Source organism: Cynoglossus semilaevis, chromosome 2, assembly GCF_000523025.1.
Source record: "Cynoglossus semilaevis isolate Cse_v1.0 chromosome 2, Cse_v1.0, whole genome shotgun sequence".
Taxonomy (NCBI): Eukaryota; Metazoa; Chordata; class Actinopteri; order Pleuronectiformes; family Cynoglossidae; genus Cynoglossus; species Cynoglossus semilaevis.
In genome coordinates this window covers 15,425,769-15,448,364 of record NC_024308.1, presented here as the reverse complement: position 1 = coordinate 15,448,364, position 22,596 = coordinate 15,425,769, and the positions used below count along the sequence as shown (strand labels likewise).

Sequence of the window (22,596 nt, the reverse complement as noted above, 5' to 3'; positions counted from 1 at the left end):
AGGGGGTGGGGGGGTATGTTGTTGAAGTAGGATAGTAAGTTTATTTAGGCAGCTTGGGGGCGATGGACATCCGCTCCAGCTGTGTTTGGGAATCTGACAGATAGTGCACTCGATTAATTCCCTTTATTAAACCTCTGGGTCTTGGCCAAGCCGAGGAAAACAATTGTAGCTGTAACCCTTCGTATGCTGACTGGACTGTGCACTGGCTAGTTGTTACCATGCTCTGGTCACAGATTAAAAACCGAGGTTTGTTTACTTTCACAGGAGTACATCTGAACAAAAAAGACAATGTGATGTTATCACACCCCCTAAGTATTTCAATAATAGGTCAATAAAAGGGTATTGTCATCAAAACTCTTTAAGTGCAACGGACTCGATTTTGATCTTCCACGCGAGCAAGGCTGTAACTCTTGGCGGGACACCAAAGGCCACATGACGGCCTCGAAAATTATTTTCTCGTTGCTTGCTGGCAGATGATTCAAAGCGATATTATCCCTTGATGTTGTTTGAAATATTTATCAAAAGAGACAATGCAAGGAGTGGCACAAATCATAAATATCCCCAAATATTAAAAAGCTAATTTAAAGCACATTTTACAGGCTGAGCGGTCTTAGAAACATAAGCCGAGCTCGAGGAACGGATAGTTGTAATTGAAAAAATGAAGGAACCGTAGCAACCATATGGATCATAAAACAAACCAAGACGTGATTGAGTTGTTTTTGTATGGGTTGCATCTTGAACATTATTGTTTAAGAAAAAAAAGGTAATATATTACTTTTAAAGTGTCAGCCTCCGTTTGGGTTGGGCTGAGCTCACTCTGCAGAGCAGTGAAAGCTTCAGGAGGGTTGATTTCTATAGGTCATTAAATGCAAAGGTGTTAGGTGATCGCGGTCGGGCTCTACGATCCTTAGCTGGGGCGGATGGAGGACTGGGATTAATTGTTAAGCTCTTTTGCCTTTTTTTTTTTTTTTTTTTAGTCACGGTTAAATGGGTGTGTTGTTATTAGGAATGAGTTCAGTGGTCATTTTTTAATAATGCACGCCGGCCAAGGGAGTAGATGGTGTAGGAGAGTTTAGTGAAGGTGGGAGTCTCCACGACGGACTATTAAGGCATCCTCGGGGGAGCTTGCTGCGTGTAGCATGGCTAATCCATAGCAGCCTCCGGCCTCCTGCTTTACAGCTGACTAGGGAGAAACCATAAAAAAAAAAAAAAAAGTCCTCCCTGTATTCAATGGAAAAGGGGCGAAGCACTGGCAAGACGCCCAAACGCTGTAGCTATGTATGAAGCCTCGCAAACAACACTCTTCGTCATGGTAGAGAGGTAAGGTAGGGAAGGCTATATAATGTCTCACTGCATCTCTATGACGCCGATTCCCAAAGTAGGGGGCACGTAGCTATTGTAGGGGCGAAACAAACAAACAAACAATTTAAATATTTTTTGCTTAATTTGCACCAAAGAGAAGAACGTAGAATTATTTTCGTTTGCTCAATCTGAATCGTCAATCTCCAACATAGGGTCTTGCACAAAAAGTATCTTAAATTCTGTAGTGTTTGTTGAGAACAACAGTTCTCTTAGCTGTGGTTTTGTGACTCCGCACAACGCCACAAGGGTTGTGCGTTATGGCTGTTGTTTACGTTTCTCTGTACGGTGAAATTCTTACTCTGTGATCCAAAAGGAATGGCAAACAATGAAAGTGGACTATAAATAAGAAACTAAATAAAGGCAGTATTGAAATGTAGTGATATACAGCAGTAAATAAATGCGTAACTAGCAATACACTAATAAAAATAAAAAAAAACCACAACAAAGGCAGTAAAATCAGCATGCGGGAAAAAAAAAAAAAAGTACAACCCGAATATAAACAGTGTGGTAGTATATCTTAGGAAATGGAAGGAGAGATGCGAACAACTGCGAAAAACGGCGAATATTGTGCAACAACACAAACAGCTGCGTGCAGTGGTCAGCATAACGTGCGAAGTGAAAGTAAACAGTGGAGTACAGTTGTAGTAGGGGATGTGTCGGGATGTAAATGGGTTTTCGTCCATTTTTAAACTCCCCTCAGCTGTTAGGACTCTGGTGGCAGTGGGAAAAGAAACGTTATTTAGTCTGGAAGTCCTGCATTTCACACTTCTGCACTATTGGCCCGAGGGGGGAAGTGTGAACAGTCCGTGCTGGGGAGGGGGATGGGGGGGTCAGTGGGGTCTTGGAGGAAGGAGGCAGCTCTCCTGTGGACTCTGTGGTGGGGTCCTGGCCGTCTTCTCCGCAGCCGTTTACAGTCCATAACAGTGATGCTGCCGCACCAACAGCACAGTCTTGTATGGTGTTTAGAGTCCAGGTGAAGTCCTCTAGAGGTCTCCTCTCCCTCCTTATGTCCACTATCATCTCCTTTGTCTTGTCAGTGTTGAGGGTGAGGTCATTAGCCTCACATCATGACCCCAGACTGGTCAACTCCCTCCTTTTAGGACTTCAAGATGATGTATTCCTAAGGGAGGCGACACAGTGAACGATTACAAAAGAGCAGGTCAGAGGGACAGATAAAACTGAACTGTTTAAAATTACAGTTTTAAGTTGGTGAGGCAAGGTTCAGTGGTTTGGACATGTGCTGAGGAGAGATACTGGATATAAATGGGGTGTCAGGGGATTTTTTTTAAATGTAAAATATGTGCTGCATCTCAAAAGGACTCATTCAATAACTGTTCACCAGTGATGACTTTACAGCATACGTGTCAAACTCGAGGCCCGGGGTCCAAATGCAGCCAGCTACATTTCTACAGCTATACCAGTGGTCAGCCAGTACCACCCATTACTACGGAGCGGTACCAAGGTGCTGAGCATTAAAGGATCTTTAAATTTTCAAAATAAAACATCTACTAGACTCTATTCTGTTTGTTTCAGAGTCTGAATGAACTATTATTTTAAAATATTGCCAGGTTATCTTTAAATAAAGTAAATGGATTTGGTGGATTTTTTTGGATTTTCTTTGAATGAAGTAAATGAATAAAAACTAACAGGTACCAAATAATCTATGGACTGGTACTGGTCCACAGACCGGGGGTTGGGAACCCCTGATCTATACAGTATTCCATTTACAAACGGCCCTTCAAGGGGAACTGTATTGCTGATGTGGCCCCCTGGTGGAACTGAGTCAGTCGGGCAAGTCACAAAGGGTTGGGCGCCTGTTATCTAGGCGAGGAAACATCTTATTTTGATAACTTCTATCTCCCTCCTTAATAAAGCTTACAAAGCTGCCAAAGTACTAAGTAAAATATTTGTTTGGTTCTCTGTACTAGACATGAAGGTGTTACTTTATAGTATAAATAATACACTTTTGAAACATTTTTCAAGATAAGAGCATTGAAGGGCGGTCGCTGGATGTGAACTTTATTAACATTGCTTACCAGCTGATGAAATTTGGGATGGACCTCATGCTCCAAGTATTAGTGGAAAATCCAGAGATATTCATGCTGCATCTTCAATTTATTAACAAGTATTTATTTATCCGCCCTTTTTTATTTTGGGAACTCATGCCGATGCACTTGTGTTTCACAGTTAAGTGGCTGTCAATGTGAAATCCTTAGAAGAAGGTTCTTTCTTAATGTCCCTTGTCAGACAGATGGCACCGTCTATGGATCTGACACGTGCCTTTAACGGGATTTATCTGGTACTTGTCTACTGGATTCATAAATTGATTATACATTTTTTCAAGTTTTCAAGAGATAATCCTTAACTGTATTTGAAAAATTCACAATAATAACCTTGTGTTCATTCGCTGCCCTAAATCTGGTGTGTTGTCACTGTGTATTCGAGATGTATTTACAAAGTGTGCTCTTGTTAGCAAGTAAGTGTTATTGCCGTATTGGTGCCAAAAAATCGGGGGGGAAAAAAAAAATGCATAATCACTAATGCTTTTCACGCAGCTGTTTTCAGGATTCCCTTTAAACACAGCTGCTGTCATTCTGTGTGTTTTGAACACTCCGCCCTTGTTGTTCCTCTCTTCTCAGTCTTTAAAGCTGTCATCTCAACAACAAGCAATAAAAGAAGCTTTTGTGCTTTTCCTGCTTTTTTGCACAGGGCCAAGCGCATGATGGCGGTTAGCGCGGCTTCCCCGAATAAAAAAAAAAAGTGAAAAGGCATTTAAATATGTGTAAATAATTGTGGCAAAGTGGCTTGGACCCGGTGTTGAACAGGGAGACTATTGTCTTGGCTCTCATGGAACCTGCTGGAGAGATTAAGCACCCAGAGAAGAGATGAGGTACAGAGTGGAGGAGGAAGGGAATGGGTCGCAGGGTTGATTTAAAGTGCTCGGATGGTGGTTAGGAGTGTGTTGCAGGGGAGGGGGCTCTCTTCCCTTCCTTTTAAACGAGAAGCCGGCACAGGGATTTAAAAGCATGCAGTGTGTTGTAGTGTTCTAGCCCATGTGGTTTGTATTAGTGAGGACAGGGTGTCTGGCACCGGGACAGCGAGTGGGTGGTGCAGAGAGAGTTTAGGTTGTGTGAGGTTGAGAGGTTATAGGACATTTGGTTTGAGTATAACGGAGGATATGAGATTTCTCAATGTCAACAACAACAACAACAACAAAAATTGTTTATAAATTTGAGACGCATTTAGCTAACAGATTGATCACAGTCACACCAGCTTCATTCTTCATGACTTTTTAAGGTGATTATAGACCAACCTTGTTTTGTTTTGTATTTCTATGTCATGGAATCATATAAATCAGAGGGTCAGCTTAATTTTTTGTAAATGTACCAATTTACTACAGTGTTTTAAAGTTCAGTTAAAGTTCTACGTTGCGATCTACAAAGGGGGGGAGCAGTGCAGATAAACAGTGATTTAAGTTTTTTTTTTTTTTTCTACATCCGAATGACTTTCAAAGCAGTATTTTATCTTTCTTTTCAACCACAGGCCATAAAGGTTTAAATCCCTTTTGTAGATATTGTTGTCTTTACCTGAGCAATTATTCATTGGTACATTTAAATAAGATACAATATAAGTTCCTTTCTTACAATGCAAGGTAACTCAAAGTCTGAACTCACATACTGTACCTATACATAATACATAACACATATAATAATAATATAATTTTATATATATAATAAAATGATATATATATAAATGTGTCACTTACCTACGCGTCAAGTTGTAGCGTCAGAATCAATATTGGCCATGTAAAAGTTGTATTGAGTCATCCCTAATCAGAAATTTAATTTAGAGTCTATTTATGTCTGGCGTTCTCACAGTAGTTCTGTATTTGAATCAGTAATAAATGAGAACTGAAACAAACACTGTCAAAAATACTGTTTTGTTTACTCATTAAATTGAGAACTGAAACAAACACTGTCAAAAATAGAAAAAAAGAAAACTGGCAGCGATCGTTGCGCTCTGTTGCAATCTTTTGGAATGCAACCTCATTCAACCATGTTCTCCTTTTCACAACATTCAGGTTGATCAAATGCTAACGCTACACGCTGCGGACTCAGACCAAGAGAGTGTGTTTCTACAAAACAAGGAGAGAGCTTACAGCCAAAGGTTGCAGCTCTACCAGGAAGCCCAGGGCAGACAAGCTCAACTCGTCGAGAAGCTGCAGACTAAGGTGAGCAATGACAAAGTTAACGGTTATGAAAAAAAAAACAAAAAAAGAAGAATTACCTTTTGGATTCGTTGTTCATCTTCTCCTACATCACCAGGTTCTACAGTACAAAAAGAGATGTGGAGAGCTGGAGGAGCTGGCTCTGGAGAAAACGTCAGATTTAGAGAAGATGCGACTGTTGGTATGTTTAGGTCGAAAGTTTGACTTTTATTTTACTCAAATTTTTTTGCACCAAAATTGCAACATTTGAGTATTTAATTGTGAAACTGGTGTTTTTCCCTTCAACACTGTCATTTTTATTTATTTTATTCCAAGAATGACTGTACACCCTTTTGCTCATTGAGTCATATCAACTATGTGCTATCTGCTAACACCTATGGAGGAATGCAGTTAAATTATGTTAATATTATCGCACTAAGTTGTGTGTGTGTGTGTGTGTTCAGCTGCAGACTCACCTGGACAGAGCTCAGCGTCAACAGCAAACAGAGCAGGATCTCAATACTGCTATAGAAAAGAAGTGTTTTCAGCTGGAGGAGGAGCAGAAAAGGTGAGGTACAGGCGCCAGGCAGAGCCAAAACAAAGTCACTTTTGTATCCATATTTATTACCTTTTTTTGGGGGGAAGTGGGGGCAAAAAAAAATGCTTTCATTAAACAGACAGTTGAACTTCAGTGTATAATTATATATTAATGTTATATCGTTTTGTTATTGTAATCATATAGAAAACTGAGACCCAGACAATTTTAATGAAAAAAAAAAGGGTATTTGTTTTCAGCTTTCAATACACAAAATATTTAAAGGAAACTGTTAGGAAGATGTAACCAAAGACCTGGAAGAAAACACTTGTTTCTTGTATGGGGACAAATTTGAACATATTAGTTTGGACAGATACGGATGTAAACTAGAACTTTAGGCAGTCGTTGTTTTCATTTTTTCTGTAGATGAGCAAGAATCAAACAATTTCAAATCAGTGATATTGGCTGCACTTTTGGCTGTTTCGGCTGCCTTTAGTATGAGGTGAGAGCAGATCGTGTCCTTGGAGAATTATTATGTTATTATGTTAGGTTTGTAGAGAAAATGTATCGGGGCTATGTTGGCACTTCTCTCCAAAGTGTTTTAACAGAGCCTTGCTTTCAGTTTTGGCCTACCTCGGCAGCTAAGGCGCAATTTTATTGCTCGGTAATTTATGCGGGCTTGACACTTTATTTTAATTGCCCGTGGCAGAGCCGTTGCCAGGAACTGATCATTTTGTTGTAGCCTGCTCTGTACACCACACTTACATTTATAAAGTCAGTATACTGGATACAAAATCAAACTGAATGATTTGTAAATGACTACACTGGAAGATCTGGTTGAAATGAAATCTTAAGTTGACACAGACGTAACAATGTTTACGTCGTGAAGTTGGTCGTCCAGGTCGGACCTTTAGTCCGCAGATGTAAGAATCATACTCCCCGTATTACGGCTGTCCTCACAGCAAACCAATGCTGCAGTAAATGATCGGTCAGGTGTCATGAGACTTGTTACCTCCAGGTGTGCCAGTCTCAGCCGGGTGAACTCCGTGCTGAGGGAACAGCTGGAGCAGGCGGGCACCGTCAACCAGGAGCTAACGGAGAGCTTGTGGAAGGTCCAAGAAGACGTGGAGTTGTGGGGTAACCATCTGCAGAAAGAGCAGGAGGTGAGAAACACCAGAAAAGAGAATGAACGGGAAAGATGAACATGAATTATTTTTCACTGATGCAATCGTTCAATGAAATTCCTGAATATACAGTACAGTGTAGGAATCCCATTCATATTTTCCTAATTGTATCTACCGTATTTTCCGGACTATAGAGCGCCCCTGAATATAAGCCGCACCCGCTAATTAAAAAAAAAACCATATAAATTTACACATATAAGCCGCACCGGACTATAAGCCGCCGATAGGTTGAGGAATGACATATTTACCGGATACAAAAGAACACGAGGTTAGATTTGTCAATTAGAAGGATAAAATGATGAACAGGCATTCAGAGTTTTATAGTGTGACATAAATTAGAATGAACAGTGGTCTCAGCTGTTGTTGTGCTGCCAGGTTATAAAATATGAAAATATTTTCTCTTGAACGTCATCTGTATGTTTATTCATTTAACAAAATACCGTATTTTACGGACTATAGATCGCACCTGAATATAAGCCGCACCCACAATTTAAAAAAAAAATATATACATAAATTTACACATATACGTGCAGCAGCCCTATTTTTTCCCTGGCTAGCCAGATCGATGGCCCTTAACTTGAAAGCTGCATCATACGAACTTCTTCGTGTGCTTTCCATGATGACGGGGTGAGGGTGTGAAAATAAGTCGCTGTCGTGCTAAATAAAAAATAGCGTGTTCTTCTTCGCACTGACTTCCCCTGTCTGTCTTGTTTTTCCACTTCCTGCTAGAACGCCCCCCTGGCGTTAGAACACCCCCTTACTAGAACGCTCCCCTGGCGTTCTAGCAGGGGGGGCGTCCTGAAGAAAAATCCATAGAAAAGCTGCATCTTTATAAAAAAAAAAAGTAACGGCTTATAGTCTGGAAAATACAGTAATTGCTGTCACAATAAAATAAAAAATAAAAATCTGTCATTTGATGTAATCAACCCTTTACCAAGGGCCTTATCTCCACTTGTTGTCTGCCTCTCTCTGCAGACTCGTGCCCCTCGGCTGACTCGTGAACAGCCCCGTGTCAAAGTGCTGTGGCGCCAAGCCTCCTCCCTGCAGTGCTCTTTTACGCATCTGAGGACGTTCACTGACAGGTGAGTGTGGCAGGCCTCCAGAACCCCCCCCCCAGCATCTCGGGATCTAATACGAACCCCCAAAATTCTTTTGTGTCTCATGACTACAAGCCCAGTTTCATTCTCTGAGCCCAGGATCAAAGTGGAAGAGGTCAACGGGGTCACCTGTCTCCCCGCTCATTGTTTCATCTGTTCACTGTTAAACTCATCGATCAGGACGAACCGTAGGCCTCGTAGGACATGGCTTCTTGAGTGGCTCAGGTTACAGACACGTTCAGTGCTGTACTTTATTTTAGGCTTTAAATAAATAAATATGATTTGACTTAGTATGAACATTAGAAAATATTCAACTTTAGTGAAATATAATTTGACAAAAAAACCCAACAAAATTCATGAAATGGGCCGGATTGAATCCCCTAGTGGGCCAGTTTGGGCCCGCGTGCTGTATGTTTGACACCCCGGTTTAAAGCATAAGGTCACTGCTCTTTACTCTTTTAATATGTCATGATATTTTCATGTTGAGATTGATTCACGTGACTCTTTCCAACAGGACTCTGTCTGACATGCGAGGGGAGTTCGTCGCCGTCAGACAGCAGCTGAGGTCCGTGTGCATGAGCTTAGAGGCCAGAGCGGTGCAGAACAGCACCTCTAGTGGTGCAGAAATCTCAGCGCTGGAAAAGCAGCTGAGGGACAAGTTAAAAGAGGCCCTGCAACATCAGAGTCAATGGGATACAGAAAAAGTCCGTCTCAACTCCAGGTAAAAGCATCAGTAAATAAATACAGTGCGTACAGTTTCTGACTGTTTTTTTTTTGTTTGTGCTTAGGCAGCGGTTACGTTCCAAATCTTATGATGTGTGTTGCTGCTAAATCAATGTTGTTAAAACTCACTGAACTTCTGTTTGGGAAGTTTATACCGGAGTTTTACTACATATGTATATCGGTCAAAAACCTTAACAGAAACCCATAAAATAACAAGCGGACAACTGTGGAAAGAGAAAGAAACGTCAACCCCTTGATTACTCCTCTCTATGATGTAATACGTACTGTAAGCTTTGATCGTTGAAATCCTAAACTTCGAACTAAAGTTTTTTCACGGCTTATGGAAAAAAAAAAAAAAACCAAAGGTCTGCTCTTGTATTGTTCTCTGCTGTTTAGTCAGATGTCTGCAGAAACGTGAGCGCCTTTGTAGATGGATCTATACGCTTGGACCTCGGCTCTTATCAAAAGCCAGTGTTAAGCCTATTATTGCGCTCACGAAACACGATAGCGTTGATGGTCTTGTAAAGGAGCGCTGTGTCTTCTCTCTGTCTTTGTGTTGGGGGACTTTGCTCCCGGTGGTCTGTACAGAATCCTGGAGCTGTCGGACACGGTGAAGCACCTCCGCGGCCGGAACAATGAGAAGGACGCCAGCCTCGCAGCCGCGCACGTCAGTCTGGACACGATGGTGGGACCCTGGGACTCAGTGGTGGGAGGTGGGCAGATAAATGGGTGGTAAAGTGGATGTGATCCGGGCCTTAGGTTTGATAAACTCCATAACTTCCGCGTCTAGTGGGCTGTAATCTGGGGAATGTCAAGCTCGTGCCCTGTGCACTTTTTATCTGACCCTGGTGTTTTCCTTCCCAGGAGAAGAGGAGAACAGAGGACAAAGCAGACATGAAGGACCTTCGCACAGAGATCCAGACTCTCCAAAAGATTTTAAGCCAAGTTCACAAGGTTGAAAAAAATAAAAAAAGAGGGCTTGATAAATATAGGTCAGTGGGTTACGAGTCAAATCTGTTTATCTGTGTAAATAATTCTCTTCTCTCTCTTCTCTTGCTTCTGTCCAGTTGGTTGGAGGGAAGGGCTCTGATAACTCTTTAGCTCAGCCTGACTGGTCTGCTCTGAAGAATAATACCGTAATGGCTGTGCAGAGTGCACTCTCTAAACACCAAAAACAAGCACAGGTAAAAAAAAAACAACAACAACAACACACAAACAGCATTACAAAATTAACTGCCCAGGTTTTTTTTAGAGTAAATCTTTCACCAAGATATCCATACATCTGTACATTTACATCCGCTTATCCGTCACCGGATCACGGGGGCAGCAGTCTCCATGACCGCCACCCAAATCACACTGCACCGTACTAACCCCCCTAAACCTTCCTGCAGGTGGTGAGTCCACTGGAAGGTACCAACCGCCCTAACCGGGATTTGATCTCGACCAGGAGGTGACACCCATGACAGAGACATTGCCTCTTGGCCAAAGCGCCACTCACCAAGATATCGTCTATGGTCTCCCTCAAAATCTACGCAGTAACTGGCTGCAAAACAACAGCCAGTTAACGCCGTGTTGTCTTCCCAGAAACTCCGTCACCTGCTGTGTTGTTCTCTTTTTTCCTCATTGGTTAATTACAATTTGCAGCAATTAAATAATGTTTGTGAAAGGTGCCAGAGGCCAAACTGTTAAGACCATAAACCTCCCAGGAAGAACCTTCAGTTTTCCACATTTACTTTAATTTCTTTCTTCACTCCACTCTACCATGGCTGATGGCCTTTTCAGTTAAAAAAATGTACACCAAAAAACACAAAAAAGAACTTGTAGTAGCATATTTTTTAACATTTAGAAATCCGTTTCCGTTGCTAACTGATAGCATTTTACCTCTGCAGCGCTAATCTATAACTGCTTTTATTTTACAAAAAAAACCACAGGATCTACGTGGTTGTCTGGATGCAGCGCTGGAGCAAGTGGACGATCTGCGCCGTCACCTACAGGAGAGAGACTCGGAGAAGAGGGAACTTGAGCTGAAGGTCCAGGAAGTGTTACGGGAAAGTCAGGAGGCGAAGACATCGCTGGCGGAAAGCATCCGAGACAGCAGCAGATATTGCCGCTCTCTGGAGCTCATCTCCAGGTACTTCTGGTTTCACAGCGAAATCAGCACAGTTGGGTCAAGGGTTTCAGTTTGTGTTTTGTTTCTTAATATCGATCTATGATTATGACAAATGTTGTGAGAATAATTTAGCTTTGAAGTTGAAGAGGTTGATTTTAATTCTTGTTCAATTATGGACAGCCCAATCCGATGCCCGACACCTTGGAGCAGATGTTTGTTGTGTTGTGCTCTTTTCTGTTGATATTGGTTACAGAAACATCAAGTGTGATGTCAATGCTGATGTTGTACATCGTTGTGCAACCCTTGCCTTCGGCACATGCTCTCACTCTCTGTCCCCTTTTTTTTTTTTTACATCTATCTGACTTTATCTCTCTCAGTGAGAAGGACAGTCAAGAGAAGCTGGTGTCAGGACTGCAGCAGGAGGTGGACTCCCAGCGTGCCGAGCTGGAGGCGCTGCAGGGCTCCTCGCTGGAGCTTCAGAGAACGCAGGACTTCCTGATGCAACAGAGGGAGGATCTTGAGATGCAGCTGACACGCCAGCAAACAGAGGCCCAGAGAGGGTACACACGCTCGTGGAAGAATGACCGTTACGCACATCCCGTCCCCTGTGATTGTCTTCAAGCTCTGTTTATTTAGAGTTCAGATTAGTAACACATGTCACTGTCCGGATTACATTTAAACGAAAATGTAAATGATTTACATTGCATTACTGCGCTCATGCGTCGGGGAGTCTTTCAACCCCCCCGCCCCCCTCGTTTGCTTTGGGTTTTTGTTTGATTTAAAAATTTGATTAGCTGGAAATTGGAGCGGAACATGCGACGCAACAAATAAGAAATTCCTTCAGTGTTGTGGCCTTTGGCACTACATTTCTACATCTTCCAAGAAAGCACTGGATGGATTACTGTCAAGGGATATTGTTTACACAAATAATCTATGTGGAACAGAGACAGTAATGGTGTGAGAGGGTTATGTATGTGATAAATTTTGTTTTTCAGCAAAAGTAGCCTCGAGGAGCTGGAAGAGAAGCACTCTCAGCTGCGTAGGGAGCTGGTGACAGTGAAGGAGAACCTAAATCAAATAACTCTGCAAAAGGAGGTTTTGGAGGAGGACAAGGCCAGTCTTTCTCTGGCTGTTAGCAAGGTAAACACCGTTTCTTCCCCCATTGTAAGTAGGAATCCTGTTCTATGCCCCATGTCAGCACACTCACAGCTACTGATTCAGAACTTAATTTAACGGCTATTCCCCCAATTAAGGAAATACATCACTAATCACTAATCAATCACTAATTGTTAAAAAAAAACTCTGTGCCCCACAAAAGGGACCCGCACCTCACTTTGGGAACCACTGGTGTAGACTAATGTGAATAATGAAATACAGGAGGTCCTTGGTTTACAATGTTAACAACGTCCTTGTTGTTGAACCGCCGTCCCTCATAAATTTATCAAGAAAATCTTGATCAATCATTCAGACGTACGTTAAAACTAACTTTTGCACATGATCTAGTTAAGGCATGGCCAACCTGCGGCTCGGGGGCCACATGCGGGCAGCTCTTTGCGCAGTTTCATGCGACTCTTACATTCATGTCAAATTTTATTTTTATTTGTTTGTGCTTTTTTGACGCAAATTACGTAGGGAAAACCCAATTCACAAAGATGAAGATTTTAAAAGACTGGGAGAGTTTAATTTACTTTATTTTTCAAAGCGATGGACCAGTTCATGTGTGTCGGCTCTTTGCAGTAAGATGGTAAAAATTGTGGCTCTAAGCCTCCTGATTGGTGGCCACCCCTGATCTGGTTGTTGAGCGGAGCGGACAGATACGTCGTCATGCGGCGCTTTGTTTACATTCATTCATTTCACCCATCACAGCTGGAGTCACAGGGATCGGCACAGGAAGTAGCAATTACCAAACTGCAGAGTCAGGAAGCAAATCTGAAAAACTCTCTGTCCAAAATGGTTGTTCTCAGCAAAGGCTTGGCCAAAGACAAAGTGGAACTCAATCGCATCCTTCTGCAGGTCAGTGGTGAACCGTTGATGCACATCATACATACACATAACTTGAGTTAAATATTTGATTTTTTTTTTCTCATAGAAGGAAGGTGAGAAGGCCGAGCTGGATGAGCGCAGACGTGAAGCCGAGGTGGAGCGGGCAGCGGCCAGGGAGGAGACGGCACGGGTGCAGCAGGAGATAATGAATCTCCTCGCTGAGAAACAAGTCCTCGACAGCTCCCACAGCCACATGCACAATCTCTGCCAGAAGCTAGAGGCAGAGCTAAGCCTCTTGCAGAGGGAAAAAACTCAGGCCCTGGAACAGCATTCACAGGTCAGGGACATCCAGTCAATCTCACACTTCAGCTCCCCTTCCCTGGGAGAGCGAGGGTTATTAATAGCTGGGTTCACAGAGCTCGTTGTTGCGTTGAAATTTTCATACAACAGTGTCTGTTGTGCAGTGTCTGTTGGAAGTGTCTCTCACTCTAACAGGACAAAGACAAAGAAGGCCAGAAATGTTGATCAACGAGTTAGGGGTGTCAGCTAACAGTTGTGAACTGGATAAGATAGAGACAGGGAGATGGGGACATTACATCGAGTTGGAGTTTCCTGAACAACGCCGATAAAGTATCACCAAGTATTCAACCAACAGCAGATCCAAATTTCTGTGTAGCCTCCCAACAATGTCCTGTTCTAAACTACAGAAACAACCCTACTGAAAAAAAGATAAATATTCCTATTTTGAATCAAATTGATTTAAATGAAGCAAAAACATAACCTTTGTGCACTTACGGCATTCAGTGTAAAACATTTTTGTCCAATTACTGCTTCCCTTTCACTCAAAAGCTGGACTTTCTCACGCCAAAATAGCTGTATTTTCCAGATGATGGGATTATTAAATCATAACACGCATGACAAGATTAATCTACAGACAGAAAAATAAGACTCATCTCCTCGAAACAAGACTTATTCACTCTATTGAGTCAGAAACAACCCTACTGATTGGCCCAGAGACAATGTCTCTGTCATTGGTGTGGAACCCCAGGGTTCGGGCGGTTGGTACCTTCCAGTGGACTCACCACCTGCAGGAAGGTTCAGGGGGGTTGGTACGGTGCAGTGTGATTTGGGTGGTCACAATCAGTGTAAGTTCCCAGTAACATTTGTGTCATTCAGAGAAGCTCTTGATCTGGCAGAATGAATAGGAGAAACGTTCACTAACAGTGACTTAACTAGTGGTAAAAACCTTCTAGAATTCCATTCAACTGCAGTTTAAAACTAAACTGTTGTAGAACTATTGGCCAATTCATACAGTACATAGAGAAATGGGAATCACCACCTCTCTACCATCACATAAAGACGGCAGAGAGGTGGAGACCATTTTTAAAGAAAAATTCCTAACAGTTCAAGGTTGTTCCAAAAACTTTCAAGGACTTCTGTGGCCTAATACATTCTAAATTCCTTATAATCCTTGACCAAAACCCCCCAAACATTACACCTACCAGAACTATTACACAGCAACAGTCAACTCGTTTGTTGTCATATTCTCAATTGATTGTTCAGAAAAACCTTAAAAAATGTCCTAACCCTGCACTTCTACATCCACTGTCATTCGCTCGTCTTTCACTGCTTAATCATCTTCAGTGCAGCAGGGAGCTGAGGTCCCAGCAGTCATTAGGGAGGGGTACACCCTGGATAGTTTAACTTCAGCTTTAACCCTGTGGAGTCTGTCAGATAGAAACAACCTCAGGAAACTCTAAATCTTTAGAACTGAGGAGTTTTGAAACATTATTTAAAAAAAAATCTTTTTGTTTATGGAATTTCTTTTTGTATATTCTTTGATATTTTGGGCATTTTTGGCAAGTTCTTTTTAGAAATGTAAACTAATTTTGCCTGACGTTTTGAGACATTTTTTTCTCAGAATCTCATTAGCAAATATGATAAAAAAAGGTGTCATGGAGTTATGGTTTTTTAATTTTTATTAAAGTTGAGTAAATCAGTCTCATGCACTTATACAATATATGAATTGTTCTAATTTTAACAATGATGGCTTTTTTTTTTGCCAAATATGTTTTAGCACCTCTTTGCTGTTTATCAAGGATAAGGAATATTTAAGGCTTTAAACTCGGTTGTATTTAAACTCAACAACAAACTCGGGGAGTGGTGACTCAGATCGTACTGCTGCTACACTATGATGCTCCAGAAATAATAGATAGTTATGTTATGTTATTCTCTTTAGGTGACCAGACAGATGCAGGTCATTTCAGAGGAGCTGTATGTCTGCAAGAAAGAGCTTGAAACCAAGTCCACCTCCTTGAAGAGAGCTACTCAGGACAGGGAAGAGCTGGCTAAGGAAAAGGCTGCTCTGGATGTCAACCTGAACTCCACTGAACGGAAGGCCTACGGCCTCATGCAGGAGCTGGTTGCACTCAGGTAGAAGTGAATCTTATTTATGTATGAATCTGATTCTTTTTGCTCTGAAAAGTTCTGTTCTTCAAGTTGCGATAATCGCAAGATTCAGTTAAGACTGTATTTGATGGGGTCGTACTGTATACAGTACGTTATGTTGGTAATGGTTATGACCAAGGCTGTATGCGTATGGAATGAATATAAATCAAGTCCGTGTCCCCAAAAGCGTCGTAAACAACCAAGTGTTTGTGTAAGTCAGACCAGCTGCCAGTGTGTGTTTAGCGTCATTTGATTTTTTTTTTTTTTTTTTTTTTTAAAGGACATTCCTCTTTCAAAAGCTCAGTGAGTCTCATGTAACAAGAGTCTTTAAGTAACACGGATTTATTTGGAAACTATGCTCCTGATGGATCATTGGAGTTTATAACCTTCTACACCTAGTGGTTCAAAGCCTTTTTTTTTTTTTCTTTCGCTGCTCAAACTCCTTTTCTGCTGTGTTCCAGAGCAGAGAAGGAGTCCCTAGAGGCCGCTCTGTTTGAAAGCCAGGCTGAGAACACCAGGATAGAGGAGGAGAAGCACGGGCTGCTCCTGACTAACGAGGCCTTGACGCGTGAGTAGTCCCCTCATTCAAAGGTCCCACTTGCCTCCATGCCAAGCCCCCTGGCCATGAAGCCTTTCCAACAGCCCACCAGAGATCCATATTTCAGTTGTGAGCTCTGCAACAGCTGTGAGCTGTGATCCTGAGTTGCTTGATAACTGGTGCTGCCTTCTCAGCTGACCAGGGTCCTACTGCTCTGCACTCGAACACATGGATCTGATAAGTGTTGTTCCAATAACTGAGTCCACTGAAAAATATGCATTTGAATAATGCCGTGAATAAAAACCCACATAAATCTTGCTTGTAAATTTGTCGTCGTTTACAATCTTTACTTTTTTTTTACAAATCAGTAGGATTTTGGCTCTGGGTTCTGTTTGTCCAGGTGATTCTGCCTGCAAGCGTGTCGAAGCTGAACAGCAGTTGGCACAGGCCGCAGAAAAAGAAAAAACACTGGTGGAAAAGTTGACCCAATCGGAGAGGCAAGCCCGAGTGACCCTGAACAAGATGGAAGAAATACACAGAGATCAACTTGAGACCGAACGCCAGAAACATGTACAGCGTCTAACAGGCCGGCTCCGGCACTATCATTTAAGACGCTTTTATCTGAGCGGTGAGGTGAATGTGTCCATTTGTGCTGGCCGATAGGAGCGGCGGTGCGTGGAGCTGAGGTTTCAGTGGGAGCAGGCTGAGGAGCAGCTGCGGAGACAGTGTCAGGAGCAGCGTGTGTGCAGCCAGCAGGAGCTGCAACAGGTGCAAGAGGAGCAGGCCAAACTTCAACAGGACTTTAATAAAAGGCTTCTGCAGGCTGAGAGTGAAAAGCAACAGGTCTGTTTATCTCTGTGTGTGTGAGTTATGATTAATGATTTGTTTCTAGGATTGTTACTGGTCTCAAGACCGAAAGTTATGATTAATGATTTGTTTCTAGGACTCAAGACCTATGATAATTATAATGACTAAAACCCTGGTCTTTTAGTTTCTGCTTAAGGTTAGTATGAGAATCTTTATTAGATTTAGGTTTAGGCTTAGAAACAGTAGGTGTTAGCATTAGGGATAATGCTGTACAAATAAATGGGATTTCTCCCTTTAATGAATTTTATTCAATTTCCTTGGCACTTTCTTTAACAAACAAAAGGTTTGCAAAGCGTGGAAATACATAATGTGTAGATAAAGACATCATTCAGTTGACTGAGAAATTATTTCTTCTTATTTTTTTTAAATACTGGAAAACAAAAGGTTTGCAAAGCGTGGAAATACATAATGTGTAGATAAAGACATCATTCAGTTGACTGAGAAATTATTTCTTCCTGATGTGCTGTGTCACAATGACAATGACACAATCACTTTTCACTCCTTTCTTTCCTTTAATACCATTCAGTCCATCCAGATGTACAACGGGCTAGATTTAGCTTGCCGCCAGTTAACGATCACATCGAGCCATCGGGTTTCAGTGGGAGCAGGCTGAGGAGCAGCTGCGGAGACAGTGTCAGGAGCAGCGTGTGTGCAGCCAGCAGGAGCTGCAACAGGTGCAAGAGGAGCAGGCCAAACTTCAACAGGACTTTAATAAAAGGCTTCTGCAGGCTGAGAGTGAAAAGCAACAGGTCTGTTTATCTCTGTGTGTGTGAGTTATGATTAATGATTTGTTTCTAGGATTGTTACTGGTCTCAAGACCGAAGATAATTATAATGACTAAAACCCTGGTCTTTTAGTCTCTGCTTAAGGTTAGTATGAGAATCTTTATTAGATTTAGGTTTAGGCTTAGAAACAGTAGGTGTTAGCATTAGGGATAATGCTGTACAAATAAATGGGATTTCTCCCTTTAATGAATTTTATTCAATTTCCTTGGCACTTTCTTTAACAAACAAAAGGTTTGCAAAGCGTGGAAATACATAATGTGTAGATAAAGACATCATTCAGTTGACTGAGAAATTATTTCTTCTTATTTTTTTTAAATACTGGAGCAGTGGTGGCTTAGTGATTAAGGAAGCAGACTTGGGTCTGGAAGGTTTCAGGTTCGAGTCCACCACTTTCTAAGTTACCACTAAGGCTCCACTGTTCACTTTGGTGATGGGTTAAAAGCAAAGGTCACATTTAGTTGTGTTCTTTCCTTTAATACCATTTAGTCCATCCAGATGTGTGCTAGATTTAGCTTTCCACTAGTAAATGATCACATCGAGCCATCAAGTTTTTTTTAAAAGCAACCCATGCATGATAAACTGGTGGGCCACATAAAATGAGAATGTGGACCAGATTTGGCCCCGCGGACCTTGAGTTTAACATATGTGATTTACACCATTAGATTTACTCTTTTTTAAGATGTTTTAAATGAAATTACTGTGTACTGAAAGACATTCAGTGTCCACACCAGCATCCATCTAACAACAATTTCAGCCAAAAAAAATCATGAACACACTTTTTTTTTTCTAAGCTATTTGTTATGTTGTAAGAAGGTTCCGTTCTCGTATCCAGGCTCTGTCCCAGAAGGAGGCTGAGAAGGCTGCCCTCACAGAGAGGTTTACAGCCCTGCAGCATGACTTGGCCACAGCACACAGTGAGCTGGAGCACACCAAGAGGGAGTCACTCAGCAAACATGAGCAGGATAAGGTAAAACATAACAGGGTCCTGCGAGCTTCGGTCGGTCACTTCGTTTCAAATGCGTCTTGTTATTTTTTCCCCTGTCCATCTGTCTTCCAGAATGTAATTGCTGCCCTTCGGTATGAGCTGAAGGAGTTACGGACGGAGTTTGAAGAGTCTTTGAACTCCCATGAAAATACAAAAAAAAGTTTTGCCGAGCAGGTCAGGGAGTTGAACAAACAGAGAGAACACGCAGAGAAGGAGGTGAGGATAATGAATAACAGGAAACAAGAACATACTGTATGCTGTTTCGTTGACGAATGCAGGTCTTTTGCCACTGAGGTGATTAGGATTTATTTAGGAAATGGAAAAAAACAAACCATCGATTTTGTCAGGTTTGAAAAGAAAAAGTGCATTGGAATTGGAGACCCAAGATGTGTTCCTAGTGTGATGTGGAGTTTACAGTATACCTACTACTACTACCAGAGTGAAGTAGAGTCATCCGGTCATCTCCCTTGTGCCATGGTGTTTTACAGCATCACGGTGCCATCAGATGTTAAAGTCTGGAAAAGAACTGTCAATTTTTGAGGAGTCTCACTCGGCTCGTAGATTCTGTCTTTCTCCTATCAGGGTCCTCCTGGGAAACAAATATCCACTGGCCTTGAATTGTATAAAACTGTGTTAAGATTAATGATTTGGCCCAGTGACACGACCGTGTAATCCAAATGAGAGCAGTACATTTTCATCGCTGGGGTTGCTTGAGGTCAGGAGTCAGGGCCCGGGGTCGCTTGTTGGTTTAGTGAAATAACAAGCGTGGAGTCAGCTCATTAAGACGTAACTGCTGAGCCGGGGAGAGCCTCATCATATCTTTTCTTAGAAATGTGGATTGTTTATCTGCATGGGAGGTTTTGGTCCGGTCCAAAAATTAGGCTCTTGTCTCGGTGGTCTTGTCAAACTGTAGTATATGTGGAGCAAAAGCAGAGGAAGTACGAGGTTTGGATAAACCCCCCCCACCCCCCTGTTTATTATTAATTATTTGAAGTCGTTCTGTCGAGTGTCTCATGTCAGACGTTCACTACGTTTACATAGCACTGAAGAAAGCTAGTCACAGTGCAATACTGATACTGCAACTTGGAGTACGTATCAGCTGGTACCGATATTCCGATATCTTCTTCTCTCCTCCAGCATGCTGCAGGCTGCCGGTTCTAAGGCGTTAGTGTCCACGTTTACGACATGTCCCGCAAAGTTGAGTTGAGTGTTTGGGCTTAGGTATTGGATCGGACGAGCTATAGTTGTATTTTTTTATATATTTGATCCTGAAATTTTTACCAATATTCGACCGATATTGATCATGAGTATCAGATCAAGCCATCCCTAACCCAGATGAAAAGGCATCAGTAGCAGTTTTTTAAGATCAAGCGTTGTAACTTAAAGTGAACAACAAAAACGAAATAATCAGCTCTGGTTGTTTGTCTCTTTCCTAGCTTACTAAAACTAAAATAGATTTTTTTTTTTTTTTATGGCTTCCCACCAAGACTTGTTCAGTTCATCTAAGAACTCGGGCTACAGATATGGCGTTTGCTACTCTATTATGAAATTAAAGTTTAAGTTACTCCCTTGTATAAATAATCCAATTGGGGAGTGTTTACTTTCTCCCATGCAGCGGTGGGAAGCTGGCTCCACTTCCATGTATATAACACAACAATATTGGCCTCAGATTCTCCTTCTTTTGCTCCCCATCCCCCAAAAGATCTGATAAAAATAATGTGTAAATATCCAGATCAGCTCTGGCTTGTTTTTGATCACATTAGAGTTTATGAAAAAAAAAAAGAAAAAAGATCATCTTGTGTGGCCTTTGCACAGAACACTCCTCCTCATTCTGGTCCTCATTCTCTCCCCCTTCACATCCTTGTCCCTTTCCCTGCCCCCTCACGGGGGGAGGGCTGTTATTTATCATGTTGCACTCTGCACATTTTTTCACATTGTAAGCCACAGTAAGGAGATGGGGAGAGACAACCACTAGCTAAAGCCAAACTGGCTTATATCCATGCCAAGATAAGCTCTGTCCTCCCTGTTTCTCACACTATACATGGAGCTGTAAAACAGAATATAGGTCAAAAAGAATGTGAAACTGTGCGCGGCTCCGAGAGCGTAAGATGCCAAACTTCCAAAGTGTATTCTGCTCATATGTTCAGTGACAAACGCATTGGAGTCCGATTGTTATAAAGTCAGTTTATTGACCTTAAATAACAGGCTTTACGGTCGGTATGCATTTTTTTTATTTCTTCATTTGAAAGCCGAATCTGTTTTAATAACAATCTTCTATTCGCTCTGATACAAACCCTAAAGTTGGAAGGCCTTCGCCAGCAGACGCAGGCCGCGCAGGATGCGCTCGTGAAAGGGCAGCAGGAGTTAATTGAGCTTCACAGAGAACTCCAAGAGTGTGCACAGGAAAGGGACAGACAACGGAAAGAAGCTCTGGACCAGAGACGACTTTTAGGAGACGAGAGCAGGGAGCGAGAGGCCGTTCAAAGCTCCAACCAGGAGCTCCGAGTCTTCGTCAAGAGAGCGGAGAGCGAGAACAAAAGGTAAATTATACAGCCAGAACGGCAGATTGGCATTCAACTTTCTCATGGTCTTTTGATGGTACTCTTTTTTTTTTTTAATTTTTTTTTTATGTATCTTGTAAAGCCTAAAACGAGCCTTGGAGGAGAGGAATCAAAAAGTGGCCGTGTTAGAGGAATGTCGAAGCTCCATGGATCAAGAGGCAAACGCTTTACGGAGCAGTGTGCGAGATCTGGAGAAGACTCGTCTGCAAGCACGCAGAGACCTGCAGGAGCTGCGCAGACAGGTGGAATTTCATCCTTTACTTCATATGTTTGATATTTGGTCTACACCGATACGTGTCTCGCCTTTATACATTTTGTGTATGGTCGACGTGAACAGGTGAAGATCCTTGAAAGTGAGAGCAGCCGGCAGAAGCAAGAGCTGCAGGAGCTGCAGGCTCGACTTTTTCAGGAGGAGCGCAAGGAGGAAGAGGCGCGTCGCGAGGCTTTTAGTCTGAGGCAGAAAGTGCTGGAGTGTGAGGCAGGAAGAGATGCAGCACTGAATGAGGTAGAAAAAACACCGGGGGTTTGCCATGGCAGAAATTTTGATCATTCAGTTAGAATTTGATGCAGTTTTTAAGGCCATGGAGAGACACAATTACAAATTAAAGTAGAAAGTGTTGTGGTTTTTTTTTTGCAAAATACAGCAAATGCTAATATGCTTTTATCACTAAAATTTTTTTTTGGGGGACCCATATTTCAAAAGTCACAAACCTTCGCGACATGATGCGGGCGACCCAAAAAAAAATCTTGCGACCCACCTGAGGGTTGCGACCCAATCTTTGGGAAACAATATATTAGCTGGCCCATCTTGATTGACAGCTGCGATCACATGACTGCACAAGTATGAAAAAAAAGTCTCCTATATCATGTGACCCATACTTAATATTTGCTCTTGCAGGTCGCAGTTCTTCAGTGTCATCTGTTAGAAATGGAGTCCAAGGAGCAGCAGAGTCAGGAGCTGCTGCAGGAGAAAGAGGCTTTCCTGCAGCAGAGCGGACAACAACATAGGGACACGTACACCCAGATGAAGGACGCGTTAGAAAATGCCAAGGACCAGGTCAGGAAGTTGACCGCACGGGTTGTCCTGAGTGAACAAAAATGTGAAGCCCTGCAACGGCAGCTTAACCAAAGTGAGGCTAAGTCTAAGGACCTGGATCTGAAGTTGACCCGGTTGTGTTCAGCAGTTCGCCTCACAGTTCACAAAGGTCATA

General features: G+C 42.2%; 1 protein-coding gene across 1 annotated transcript in view; it reads left to right on the top strand.

Moving 5' to 3' along the window:
- The window catches only part of crocc2 (ciliary rootlet coiled-coil, rootletin family member 2), a 37,512-nt gene that overhangs the window by 7,649 nt on the left and 7,267 nt on the right, over positions 1–22,596 (top strand). Inside the window, exons 4-27 of the mRNA XM_017040459.2 lie at positions 5,444–5,593; positions 5,688–5,771; positions 6,034–6,137; positions 7,123–7,267; positions 8,264–8,370; positions 8,900–9,106; positions 9,697–9,793; positions 9,973–10,062; positions 10,176–10,292; positions 11,040–11,239; positions 11,596–11,778; positions 12,214–12,358; positions 13,085–13,231; positions 13,308–13,538; positions 15,441–15,634; positions 16,111–16,217; positions 16,588–16,757; positions 16,851–17,030; positions 18,672–18,806; positions 18,897–19,040; positions 21,126–21,364; positions 21,468–21,627; positions 21,723–21,890; positions 22,284–22,590. Of these exons, the coding sequence (XP_016895948.1) occupies positions 5,444–5,593; positions 5,688–5,771; positions 6,034–6,137; positions 7,123–7,267; positions 8,264–8,370; positions 8,900–9,106; positions 9,697–9,793; positions 9,973–10,062; positions 10,176–10,292; positions 11,040–11,239; positions 11,596–11,778; positions 12,214–12,358; positions 13,085–13,231; positions 13,308–13,538; positions 15,441–15,634; positions 16,111–16,217; positions 16,588–16,757; positions 16,851–17,030; positions 18,672–18,806; positions 18,897–19,040; positions 21,126–21,364; positions 21,468–21,627; positions 21,723–21,890; positions 22,284–22,590 (3,811 nt within the window). The remainder of the gene's footprint in view (positions 1–5,443; positions 5,594–5,687; positions 5,772–6,033; positions 6,138–7,122; positions 7,268–8,263; positions 8,371–8,899; positions 9,107–9,696; positions 9,794–9,972; positions 10,063–10,175; positions 10,293–11,039; positions 11,240–11,595; positions 11,779–12,213; positions 12,359–13,084; positions 13,232–13,307; positions 13,539–15,440; positions 15,635–16,110; positions 16,218–16,587; positions 16,758–16,850; positions 17,031–18,671; positions 18,807–18,896; positions 19,041–21,125; positions 21,365–21,467; positions 21,628–21,722; positions 21,891–22,283; positions 22,591–22,596) is intronic.